The sequence below is a fragment of the Tenrec ecaudatus genome, chromosome 2 (assembly GCF_050624435.1).
Source record: "Tenrec ecaudatus isolate mTenEca1 chromosome 2, mTenEca1.hap1, whole genome shotgun sequence".
Taxonomy (NCBI): domain Eukaryota; kingdom Metazoa; phylum Chordata; class Mammalia; order Afrosoricida; family Tenrecidae; genus Tenrec; species Tenrec ecaudatus.
The window spans coordinates 197,637,929-197,651,139 of NC_134531.1; the positions used below are offsets into that span (position 1 = coordinate 197,637,929).

At 39.4% G+C, this 13,211-nt stretch overlaps 2 protein-coding genes across 2 annotated transcripts; one reads left to right on the forward strand and one right to left on the reverse strand.

Moving 5' to 3' along the window:
• Window positions 1-8,289: 8,289 nt before the first annotated feature.
• LOC142440316 (olfactory receptor 2AG2-like) lies at window positions 8,290-9,228 on the reverse strand. The gene has a single exon (XM_075542787.1). The coding sequence runs from the start codon at window positions 9,226-9,228 to the stop codon at window positions 8,290-8,292; it is 939 nt and encodes a 312-aa protein (XP_075398902.1).
• Window positions 9,229-10,894: 1,666 nt separating this feature from the next.
• On the forward strand, window positions 10,895-12,593 carry LOC142440317 (olfactory receptor 2AJ1-like). Its single transcript, XM_075542788.1, has 2 exons — window positions 10,895-10,903; window positions 11,787-12,593. The coding sequence occupies exons 1-2, from the start codon at window positions 10,895-10,897 to the stop codon at window positions 12,591-12,593; spliced, it is 816 nt and encodes a 271-aa protein (XP_075398903.1).
• The last annotated feature ends 618 nt before the right edge of the window (window positions 12,594-13,211 follow it).

The window sequence follows — 13,211 nt, forward strand, 5'->3', positions numbered from 1 at the left end:
AGTGAGTTTTTGTGTGTTTGTTACACAACAAAAAACATACTTGTACATCTGTAATACGTTCCCAAGTATTAACTTTGCATTTAAGTATATTTTAAATATTTATTAAATTACATCTTGGACAATTTGCCAGTGATGAAACTGTATTGGAGACCCAAATTAAAACAGAAGAAGCTTTTGAAAATGAAGTTAGAGAGTTAATTCAATTCAGACACAAACAAGAAATAAGAACCCTTCATCAAAAAATAATATTAATTCACATAAAAAAATTTTAGAATCCAGAACCAGACTCCAGCACTCGCCATGGCTGAGAAGAAACCCAAGAAAGGAGTCAAGACTGAGAACAATGATCTTATTAATTTGAAGGTGGCAGGGTAGGATGGTTCTGGTGTGCAATTTAAGATTAAGAGGCATACATCACTTAGTAAACTAATGAAAGCCTATTGTGAATCACAGGGTTTGTCAATGAGGCAGATCAGAGTCTGCTTTGATGGACAACCAATCAATGAAAACAGTCACACCTGCACAGTTGGAAATGGAGGATGATGATACAATTGATGTGTTCTAGTGGCAGACGAGAGGTGTCTTCTAAAAGGGAGCCTGCTCTCTACCTCCAGAGCTCTCTTCCTACCAACCAAGAATCCATTCTCAACAGAAAACCACAATTTGATTCCACCACATCATGACTACTTCTTTCATTTCCACTCGCCATTCCTTTACTGCACATACAGTAACTGGTGCATGTGCGCAGGCATACTGTATTTTTCCCTTTGTTTTGATGTTTTACTAAATGGCTAATGGCATAATTTGATCGCATCGCGTGGAGATGGGAGGGGATACTGGTTGTGTGAAAACCCTTCGCCGTTAGCGGTAAGCTTGTTCACCTCTTCTCTTTTCAGTCCAGTGCGTTATTTCGCTCTCGCTTTTTAACAACAACAATAAAATTTTAAAAATCTACACATGCCTTGTTTGATTTGAGATTTTTAATATTCTTCATTTATCGTTGTAAAATGAAGGACAAGTTTTTAACTTTCTTGTACAGAGCTGTCTTTAATAGGAGTAAATTACTCTCAAAGAAATGAAGCCTACATAGTTTTCCCTACAAGTCAAGTGTCTCATTGTTTAAATAAACTTCTTGTTTAAAAAAAGAGAGAGAGATTTACAATCTCAGAAGCCCTACAGAGGGTTAGTATTAATTGGAATCAACTCAGTAGCAGTGGGTTTGTAATTATTTGGAGTCAATTCTATGGCAGTGGGTTTGGGGTTCTTTGTAATAAAAAGTGATATCAATGTTTATGAGGCAGTCAGGGTTTTTTGCACAAAGATACTGAATGTATTCATTTAAAATTCATTAATGAATTAAAATTAATTCAATCATAGTTTTCACATGTTAGTTAATAAAAATCACTTAGTGAATGTATTTAATATACATATTCTACGTACCATATTACAAAGGGATTTCAAAAAATTATGGAAAACTATAATTGAAATATAATGCTGTAGTACATACATACAATGGAGGATTACACATCGCCAAAAAGCACTGATGAACGTACAAAGCATATCACCACATGAGAAGAACTGGAGGAAATCATGCCAAGTGAAGTAAGCCAAGCACAAAAGGACAAGTACAATTTGAGTCCGCTCAGGTAAACTTAAAAAAATGCAAAAGGGGCATAGGGAAAAAGTTACTGTATGCAAACATTCCTGGGGTGAGGACCAGGTAGTATGGCAGGAGTCAGACCAAATCCAGGGGTACATATGGTAGCCAACTAAAAAGGATGGGGAGGAGAAGAAATGGTTAGCGGGGGAACAGGGCACTAACCCACCAAAGGGGAGGGTATTGTTTTATATCGCCACAGGGGAAAAGGGACCAGACTTCAACCCGGTGCTCTAAGATGTGAATGCAACACGCTGGCATGGAGTAGGGAACCACTGGAGAGGTCTTAGGGGTCAGACCTAACCCCAACTACGTGGACAGCTGCCCCTCCCCCCAGAAGAATTTATTTTAAAGGACAGCACTGAAGCTGCAGCTCAGGGAGAGGGACATGTCTGATCAGAGCACACAGGTGCAAATGAAGCGGGAGGAAGAGGGAGTGGAACACATCCTGGCCCACCAAGCCTTTAGGATGATATTCCTGCTCAGAGCAGCAAATACACAGAGAGAACCATATGGCCGGCCCCACTATGAGACAGGACATCCCTCACTGACCCATAGGCCTACAGGGGACAACACTGGAGACACAGTGTAGGAATTGCACCCAATCTGACACCACCACACCAAGGCAAAACACTAAGGGCGTGGAACAGAACAGCAAGGAGAGCAGAGCAAGACAGTCCCAAGGGAATATCAAAAATAGACTTTGGGGCCAGGGTGTGGCACCGCATCAGACTTGACCTGAGAACACAGACCTTGAACTACTTACAGGTTTTTCTGTTTATTTTTGTCATTGTTTTTGGTTGTTGTTTTCTTTTCTTTTCTTGCTTTGTTTTGCCCTGTCCTGTTTTGTGCATATTATTATCTCTATAGGTCTATCTAGATAAGATAGGCTGGATAAACCATCTGGAGGAGAAAACAATGAGACTGATGGTTCTGTGGAGGACACCCGAGAGGGGAGATGGGAGAAAGGAAGTGGTGTTAGCTAACCCAGGGACAAGGGAACAACAAGTGGTCCAAATTCTGTGGTGAGGAGGGTGTAAGAGGCCTGGTAAGGTTTGATCAAGGGTAATGTATCCTAGAGGAATTATTGAAACCCAAATGAAGGCTGAGCATGATAGTGGGATAAGAGGAAAGGAACAGGAAATAGAGGAAAGAACTCGGAGGCAAAGAACATTTACAGAGGTCTAAATGCAGGTATGTACATATATAAATATATTGATATATGGTGATGGGGAAGTAAGATCTATGTGCATATATTTATAGGTTTAGTATTAAGGTAGCAGATGGACAAGGAGCCTCCACTCAAATACTCCCTCAATGCAAGAACACTTAAAGGTTCTATTAAATTGACATTCCATGATGCTCACCTTCTCAACACGATGATCGCTGAAGACAAAGCGGGTGCATAAGCAAATGTGGTGAAGAAAGCTGATGGTGCCTGGCTATCAAAAGATATAGCATCTGGGGTCTTAAGGGCTTGAAGTTAAACAATCAGCCATCTATCTTGGAAGCAACAAAGCCCACATGGAAGCAGCACACCAGCCTGTGTGATCACGTGGTGTTGGAGGGATCAGGTAGTAGGCATCAAAGAACAAAAAATCATATCACTGTGAATGAGGGTGTGTGGAGTGGGGACCCAAAGCCCATCTGTAGGCAATTGGACATCCCCGTACAGAAGGGTTGTGGGGAGGAGACAAGCCACTCAGGTAGCAATGATGAAACATACAACTTTCCTCTAGTTCTTTAATGCTTCCCCCCCTCCCCACTATCATGATCCCAGTTCTACCTTACAAATCTGGCTAGACCAGAGGATATACACTGGTACAGATAGGAAATGGAAACACAGGGAATCCAGGGTGGATGATCCCTTCAGGACCAGTGGTGTGAGTGGCGATACTGGGAGGGTGGGTTGGAAAGGGGGAACTGATTACAAGGATCTACATACAACCTCCTCCCTGGGGGATAGACAACAGAAAAGTGGGTGAAGAGAGACATCAGACAGTGCAAGATATAACAAAATTAAAATTTATAAATTATCAAGGGTTCCTGAGAGGGGGGGGTGTGGAAATGAGGAGCTGATGTCAGGGGTTTAGGTGGAGAGCAAATCTTTTGAGAATGATGATGGCAAATGTGCTTTACACAATTGATGTATGTATGGATTGTGATAAGAATTGTATGATTCCCTAATAAAAATTGTTTTTTTAAGTTAGATTGGGGTTTTGAAAACTGCTTAAAAGTATAAACTCCCAAATTTTAACAGAACATCAAACAGTCCAATAAGAATATTGAAAATATATATTTAAAAAAAGAAAGAGAAAAAAATATATTTTACCAACAAATAATAGAGATGACAAGCACATGAAAAGATGTGTAACATCATTAGTCCTCAGGGAAATATCAATTGAAACTACAATGAGATGCCACCACACATCTTTCAGAATGAGTAACAAAAAGTAATGAGAACACCAAATGCCGTCAAGAATGCAAAGAAATTTGGGTCACTTGTATATTCATTTTTGGCAAATGCTTTGCTTTTTTGTGACTTTATCTTAACTAACATAAATTTTCTTTAACTTTCTCCCTATCATTTTAGCAAAGATTAGTGCTCTGTGTTCTCTGAAATACTTGTTTTAATGAACTTTTGTCTTCTGAAGATATTTGTGATTAGTTGCTAAAAGCCAGGCACAGAAATAATAGTGGTTTCTTGGTAAATGAACCAAATGTGTTAAATTTCCACATACAAAACATGGTCTCTGAGCCTGGTGCTGCCCAGTTGTGAAGACTTTTCAAACCTCTGTCTAGGACTGAATGAGATGCTAAATGCAGTCAGTTTGGGCAAGTTTCCTTTAAAAATGGCTGAAGAACAAATGTAATTGTCCTGTGTTCCATGAATGCTTTATTTCTAGTTTGGGCCAATGGCATGTGGTAAGTCTGAGATCTTCCCCTACTGAAAATAGAGTAGAAATGACCCAAAAAGTGTGGGTGATCAATGCGCACTGCCACAATAGTGCTGTGGGATAGTCAGCAACAGCGCCTCGGCGTCGCAGTTTGAACACGCACTGGAACCAAGGGAAACATGCCTCGTAAAGGCTTAGTGCTGTGTGTGCGTCCTTCCCTCTGCACTATACTCCTGGAGGCTGAATATTTGTAATATCAGATTTGCCTGTCTCAATCCCTCAGACAGCTGCATGCTAGGTTTTCCAATGGGAAGTTGTTAAAAGAACCCATATGAATCCACTTACCTACTTAATACAAGAGCCATTTAGCAGCCAATTGAAGATTGCCAGCCTTAATTGTATTAATCGGTGACATGTGAGCTCATAACTCTATACCTCTTTACTGAGTGTGAATAATGCAATGAATCACCCCTCTACTTGTTGCCAAGGAAAAGCTTTGTGTTCGTGTTTAACTATGCACAAGTTGAAGTCTCTATCCAACCTTGTTAGAACAGGAATTGATAGGCTCTCTTATTTATCAGTCAGAATGCTAGAATTTCCTGTCTCCAGCAGGAAAATCTGAAATTAGACGCTACACTAGCAGTGGGTCTCAACCTTCCCAATGCCGCAGACCTTTAATACAGTTCCTCATGATGGGGTGACCCCAAATATAAAATGATTTTCATTGCTACTTCATACCTGTCATTTTGTTACTGTTATGAATTGTCAGGTAAATAACTGATATGCAGGATGTTACAAATGGAACATAATTAAAGCATAGTGATTAATCAAAAAACAATATGCAATTATATATTGTGGAATATTTATTTCTAATTACAAATTAATGAAATTTTGGCTTGAAGCATGGTGCGGCATGCATAACAGTCTTCACGCAGGGAGTATCATGTGTGGGAGTATCTGCATGTCCCGCCTGGAGACGCATAGAAGAGCAGTGTCTCATATTTCCGATGGTCTTAGGCAACCCCTGTGAAAGGGTCATTCGACCCTCAAAGAGCTTGCGACTCACAGGTTGAGAACCGCTGCTCTACAGGTTAATTGGTCTATTCAAGATTCTTTTTTTTTTTTTTAACAATTTATTGGGGCTGATACAATTCTTTTCACAGTTCATACATATACATACATCAATTGTATAAAGCACATCTGTACAGTCTTTGCCCTAATCATTTTTTTCTCTTTTCTTCTTTTACATTTTATTAGGGACTCCAACAACTCTTACCACAATCCATACATATACATACATCAATTGTATAAAGCACATCCATACATTCCCTGCCCCAATCATTCTCAAGGCATTTGCTCTCCACTTAAGCCCCTTGCATCAGGTCCTCTTTTTTTTTTGCTTGGTTTTGTTTTTGGTGGTGACTTTTGTTTTTGTCATATATGACTCCAAAAGTAAATCAGAGTAGCTCACAACCCATGGACATGCAGATAGATTACTGGGCTCCCATGTAATTCTAGCCCCAATCCGAAAAGAGTTAGTTCTTCTAACATGGCCCTCCTCGATACTCACCTTTAGACAGTGGTGCTACAGCAAAACATTGTAAAGAACGCAGATGGCGCCAGACTATCTACTGGAATAATGTCTGAAATCTTAAAGGCTTGCAGTCATAAAGCCACCCTCTAAGGGATGCTTCAATTAAGTCTACATGGAAGAAGCACACCAGTTTATGTGATCCGAAGATGATGATAATAAAATCCAAATATGATGAAGGGAAAAGTGTCAGAGTTAAAATTGTGAATACCCAATTTGTAGAAGGCTGTGAAGAAGAGCGGGAGCCCAAAATCCATCTGCAGAGTATGTGGTCCAATTAAGTCTCTGACAGATCCCTTCCAGCCACAGGCGAAGGACTCACAGAGCCTTACTCTCAGACAAAGATTATAGTAAACTTGATTATGGTGGTATAATATTATCGTATAATATTATGATACAATATGTTATTTGGTCAGTTGACCTCCCTCTTGACCCTACCTGAATTTCTCTAGACTCAACTATTTCTCACTTGTTCCATGACAGAAATTTCTGGCCTTTTAAATATTGTTGGTAGTCTTTTCTTACGTACTCTTTATTTTTATCTTTATATTACTATTTTCTTTGTGTATCCATTTAATTTTGTTTTTTATTAGTTCTGTTAGATCTCCCACTTTGTGAAGTTCAGAATGAGTGATGCAGAGAGACAATAACTGCTACAATGTTTTATCAGGAACAGAGAGGAGGAAGGAAATTGGGGAGCAAACAATGAATGTGGGAGTGGGGAGTTAACATTAGAACTGATTGTAATGATGTATATACAACTCTTTTTTTAAAACAATTTAACCACAGAAGTGTATTACATGTGAATATTATATCAAGAAAACTATTTTTAAAACAAACAAAACACCTGAACTATGGTTACCATGGCTGAAAGAGGAAAAATGTTTTTACTTTGGGGACATTGAGTTTATGTTAACAGTGGTGGAAGAATTTGGAAAAGAATATCAATAATGGTTGTGCAACACGAAGAGATGGCACTGATTTATACACGTAAAAATTGTTGAATTGTTGTGCAAATCTTTGCCACAATAAAAAAATAATTTCATGAATAACAATGAGTACAAGGGAACAAATATAACATATTTTTCTAAAATTATGTAACATGTATTTTTACCATTTGTACTATCCATTTATTTCTCTATTTTAACATTCTTCATAATTTTTAGGAATTCTCAAATACTGTATATCACTTTTCTTTCAATAACATTAATTGATATATTGCAGAAAAAAAATTTTTAAGTGAACTAAAAACTTTCTTTTTTAAAAATTACATTTGATATTTTGGTTTAATGAAAAAAAACACAATAGACCTACACAATTAAAGTGAGAAAAATAAATATTTTCCTCTAATTCTGAAATGATCCTGCCATTCAAAATGTACATATCCCAGGTAAGGTCACAGTACCATGTTCCTCATCCATGACCCTCTGAGCTATGCTAACCAAGGTCATGAAAATTGGCTCTTAGGATGACAGAAAAGTCATTGATATTACCTGGCCAGAAGTAGACTGAATAATTAGATTGAGTAATTTGGTAAGAGACATCAGAAACAAAGGAGTACATACTTAGTGTACAGTCTGCCATTAGTGGTAGTAGTAGTAGTAGTAATAGTATTCACTCTCTGCTCCGTAGTGTAAAGAACAATGAAAAAGACCAAATCCCTATCCTCAAAAACATGACATTTTATTAGAAAGATAGCATCAGCAAATGTAAAAAATATATATATAGTTACATATGATAAATGTGGGTGAAGTTTAATAATATAGATATAATGTTAGATTCTGTGACAGTGTGCATTGTTTTCAAATAAATTCAACCAGCTCATTAGTGTCAGTATCAAGATTATTGTCCCTCTGACCCAACCAATATTCATCACACTATGGAGGAATTTTCCTTCCTCTCACCTCCTCCCTCTAGGAATAATACCTGGAATTTTTCTCTCCTCTGTAGTTGTAGTGGCATGTAAATTAAGTTGGTAACTTTCAAATAGAGACATAAAATCAAGAAAATATTTTTTAAAATAACACAGACTTTTCAGCAGCTAATTCGGTGGGTGGCCATAGCAAAACAGAAGGTTCTTATTACATATAAGTCATTTTTAGTACAGGGGCATTTGCATTTGTCTGTTGTAAATTGCTCCGTTATTAGTTTGATATGAGTGATATCCCCAGAAAGGTCTTTAGAGCCCTCGTTACCTCTTTGTTTCGAAGGCTATAGATCAAAGGGTTCAGGAGGGGAGTGATTATGGTGTCAAATACAAAGAGCTGCTGATCTAGTTCTGGGGAGAGAGAGGAGCCTGGGGTCATATAGATAATCATGGCTGGTCCAAAGTAGAGACTCACCACAGTCAGATGGGAGGAGCAGGTGAGCAGGGCCCTGTTCTTCCCTTTGGGGGAGTTCATGCGTAGAACAGTGAGGAAGATGAAGACATAAGAAGCCAGAATGAGGCCAAATGGGAGGAGGATCAATATTGTGCCTGTGACTAGCACCACTTTTTCATATGTTGATGCATCCTCACAGGAAAGCTTCAGGAAAGCCATTACTTCACAGAAGAAGTGGTGAATCTCCCCGGATCCACAGGTGGGGAAATGCATTATGTAGATCGTATGGGATAAGGAAGTAAAAGCACTCCCAACCCAAGATACGGTGACAATTGTCAGGCAGATGCTGGGGCTCATGAGGACTGGGTATCTCAGAGGATGACAAATGGCCACATAGCGATCATAGGCCATGAGAGTCAGGAAGACACACTCAGCTATTCCCACAGTCAAGTAAAGGAACATCTGGATCCCACAGCCAAGTTTTGAGATGTTTCTTTTTCCGGAGAAGAAGTTGGAGGCCATCTTGGTGACAGTAGAGGAAGTCAAGGTCAAGTCCATGAGTGCAAGCTGACTGAGACGGATGTACATGGGAGTGTGGAGGTGGGAATCCAACCAGATGAGGAAGATCAAGATAGAATTTCCAGCAACGGCAGTAACATAAGTTAGAAGGATGATGCAGATGAGAAGCTCAGGATACTTGGAGTCAGTGAAGAGGCCCAGGAGAAGGAAGCCTACAGGTGCAGTTTCATTTCCCTCCCCCATCTCTGGGGTCTGATTTATCTGATTTTAAACTGGAAGAGAGGATGAAAGTAAACTGAATTTTATAAGATGGTACAAATACCTCACTTACTAGTTCTCCTTGTGCTCTAGTTAGCAGTAAGGAGCCTTAAATGAAGCAAATGGTCTAGAATGAAAGGAAGTTCTGATGTGGGTTTTTATGTTAAATGAAAGTGAAACTGACACAACAAGAAGTTAGCCATTTAAAATGTGACAGTTAGTACTTTGATGGTGTTATAAAACCACCACCTCTATAGAATTCCAAAATAATCCCAACATTCCACAAGGAACACCTACACTCAATAAGCAACGGCTCTTCATGACTCTCTCCACTACGTCTCTGACAACCACTATGTTCACTAATTTGTTTATATATTTAATCATTATTGAGGGTTTACAATAGATCATTTTATGGCACCACATTTACAATGCAGACATTGAAATTGGGGGTGTTTTGAAGCATTCCACCATTGCTGGGACCCCACTTCTCATCTCCCAACAAAAGATAGCGTGTAGACACTGACTAAGGCAACAAGATGTTGATGAGAAGTCTATAAATTTCACAACTTCTGACCATGTCAGCAATTCTGGATTACTCACTGCAATACAGTTGGTCTACTTTAGGCAGGTAGATGATGTAATAGCAGCCAGATTACAGGAATGGTAGCAAGATCATATTTGTAAATGAGTGTGTTGCATCTCATGAACTGCTGAATTTTCACATATAACACATAGCTTAAATCAAAAACTAACGTATAAGGGGTTTGTAGGGTTTGCAAAAACACATAACCCGTGCATTGTTTACATAAAAATATAGTAAGATTTGGAAATATAGCTATGGTAAACAAATATCAGGGAGTAGTTTTTCCTTACTCACAAAAATCTACATGGCATGGTAAAAGAGTATCTTGGGTTTTTGTATTGTTAAGCAAAAATATAAATTTATTGAACTAAATTCATTGAAACTTTACTTATATCTGAGCCTTCTTTTTGTATATGGAGCATATTTTTTCATCCCGTCCCCAATATGTTCGTTTTCTGGCCAAATATTTTTCTCTCTCACTGTCTTCTTGGGGCTCTTTGAGTTCTGCTACTCCCTGGTCCTAACCTAAGCCTGAACATGTGCTTCCCTTAGAAATCACTAACCAGGACTTACACGTTCTGGTGTTGCACAGAGAAAGAGGCATCAAGGGAGAATATGGGTGTCACCGTGCATGATTTAGTATGGCTCTGGCTTATCCTATTCCTGTGCACTTAAGTATTTGCTAGGTGTGTCCAGGTAAATAGATCCTGCCATTTGAGTGTGTCTAAGGGAACCACAATGAAGAAGAGAACTCTATTCACCACCCTGAGTGATTATATTCTAGCAGATAATAGATAATAAGCAAGTCATGCAACAAATAAATGATCACCGTTGAGGTAGCTATTATGATGGAAATAACTGAAGGTTTCTGATGCAGAAATGCCCTTACTTTAGTTAAGAAAACCAGGCAAGACTTATTTTAGGAACCATCTATGCTATCACATGAAGGAGGACATAAACTGGTTTTCTCGTGGTCTGGAACAGCACCGAGGCAGGTAAAGGAACAAGGACAACGACCCTGATCAAAGACCTCTGTGACTGATGCCTGGGAATGAGTGACAGAGGGCCATGCCATTGGTGAGAGCTGTATTCACTAACCAAACATAGCGTAATGAAGTTACTGAGCGTTCTAAGCCTCACTTCCCTGTCTGAGAAACAAATAAAACAAAACTGTTCATACAGTATGTATGAACCTTGAAAATGTTACTTCGTGAAAATATTACTTCATGAAAGATAATCACAAAAGACCTCATACTTTATAATTCTATTTATATGAAATGTCCACAAATTACAAACTTAGGTAGAAAGCAGAATAGTGACTGCCAGGGGTTGGAAATAGAATAAATTGAGCGAAAATAGGAAGTGATTGTTATGCAAGTGTATGGAGTTCCTCTTGGAGGTGATGAAACCCTGTTAACTTTGCTGATGTGGCGAGGGTTGTACAATTCTGTGAATATACTGAAAGCCACTGAGTGCTTAAATTGTATGGTATAGGTGTGGAAATATCTCTCAATAAGGCTGCCATCTTAAAACTTGAGGGAAAATAAGTAATCCAGGTTAAGAAAATTGAACCTCTCTTTAGTGTCGGGTTTGGCTTTGGAACATTTAACACTTAAGTACTTCTTTATTCGTCACAAATGATCACATATGAGAACATTAAACTTAAACAGTTTAAGGCACTTAACTAAAGACACAAAGCTTCCAAGCAGAGAGGCAGGATTTGAATCCATTCCATCAGGCTCAGGAGTGCATGCATTCTATCACACTACAAAACACCTGGTTAGTTGGTCTGTTTCAAGGACGACATGGGAAATGCACAGGAAACAGTTAACAGAGTGCCTGAAAACTGGTGAGCACTGGATACGTTTAAACAGTTATTGATCATCAATCCCGTCGCTGTTCATTGCTAACACAAGGGAGGTACACATAGATGCCCTATTAACTTTGACCCGGTGTTTAGGATATTCAAAATGGCCACTCTCCCATGTACTTCCTGCTCAGTCAGCTCTCTCTCATTGACTTGGCCTTGATCTCAACTTCTGTCCCCAAAATGGTCACAAACTTCTTCTCAGGGAAGAGAACCATATCTCAGATTGGCTGTGGAACCCAGATCTTCTTAAGCTTAACCCTGGGGATTGCTGAGTGCCTCTTGTTGACCCTCATGTCCTATGACCGCTACGTTGCCATCTGTAACCCTCTGCGATATTCAGTCATCATGAGTCACACAATCTGTACACAAATGGTCATTGGCTCCTGGGTAGGAGGAGCAGTTACTTCCCTGATCCATACAGCCTATGCCATGCACTTCCCAATTTGTCGCCCACGAAAGATTCCTCATTTTTTGTGTGAAGGCATGGCCCTCCTGAAGCTGACTTGTGAGGACATTTCAGCCTATGTGAAATCAGTGGTCGTCTCGAGCTTTTTGGTGGTCCTTATTCCACTGAGTCTCATTCTGACCTCCTACACCCTCATCGTCCTCGCTGTACTCCGCATGAACTCCCCAGAGGGCAGGAACAGAGCTCTCACCACCTGCTCTTCCCACCTCTGTGTGGTGAGCCTGTACTTCGGCCCCGCCATATTGGTCTACATGAGGCCAGGTTCCTCTAAGACTCCCAAATTAAACCAGTCCCTCTTTATGTTTAACGCCATCTTGACCCCAATGCTTAACCCTCTCATCTATAGTCTGAGAAACAAGGACGTCATAACAGCTTTGAAGACTATAATCATCAGTAGATGTCCCCAGGGAAAGATGAAAATCTGTACCTGATTATGATCTCATGTGGACATATTAGCCTTTATGGTTTTAGAGCTTTGGTCATGAGACTCACAGAAACATTAGAGGCATGTGTTTCCACCCCCTGGTGTAGTAGAAATACACACAAATAAAACTGTGCTAACTTAGCTGTGGCCTCAAGGCACCATCACAAGAACCAGATGCAATATTCTGAACACACACCATTCCCTTTTAAATAATGATGTCACTTTACCTAAAAATGCCCACATTGCAGTTACATACATGTGCCTAAACACACCTGTGGGAAAAAAAAAGTGTTGGTTGTTTCTCAGAGCAATAGGAGAACTCACAACCCGAGTGGGCTTTGAAGACCAGGAATTTCAACTGACATTAAAATAGTCTCATCTACCATAGAAAGCAAATATTTTGAGAATGATGATGGCAACAAATGCACAAATGTGCTTGACACAACGGATGTATGTATGGATTGTGTTAAGAGTTGTATGAGTCCCCAATAAAATTATTTTTTAACATTGCAAAATCTCAGATGATCCAAAAAAATGAAACAGATTAAAAAATAACTTCCTAGAAGTGCTATGGGGAGTAAATCAGCTAGCGTAAATAAAACACTGAAAACCCTGTGGGAATGGA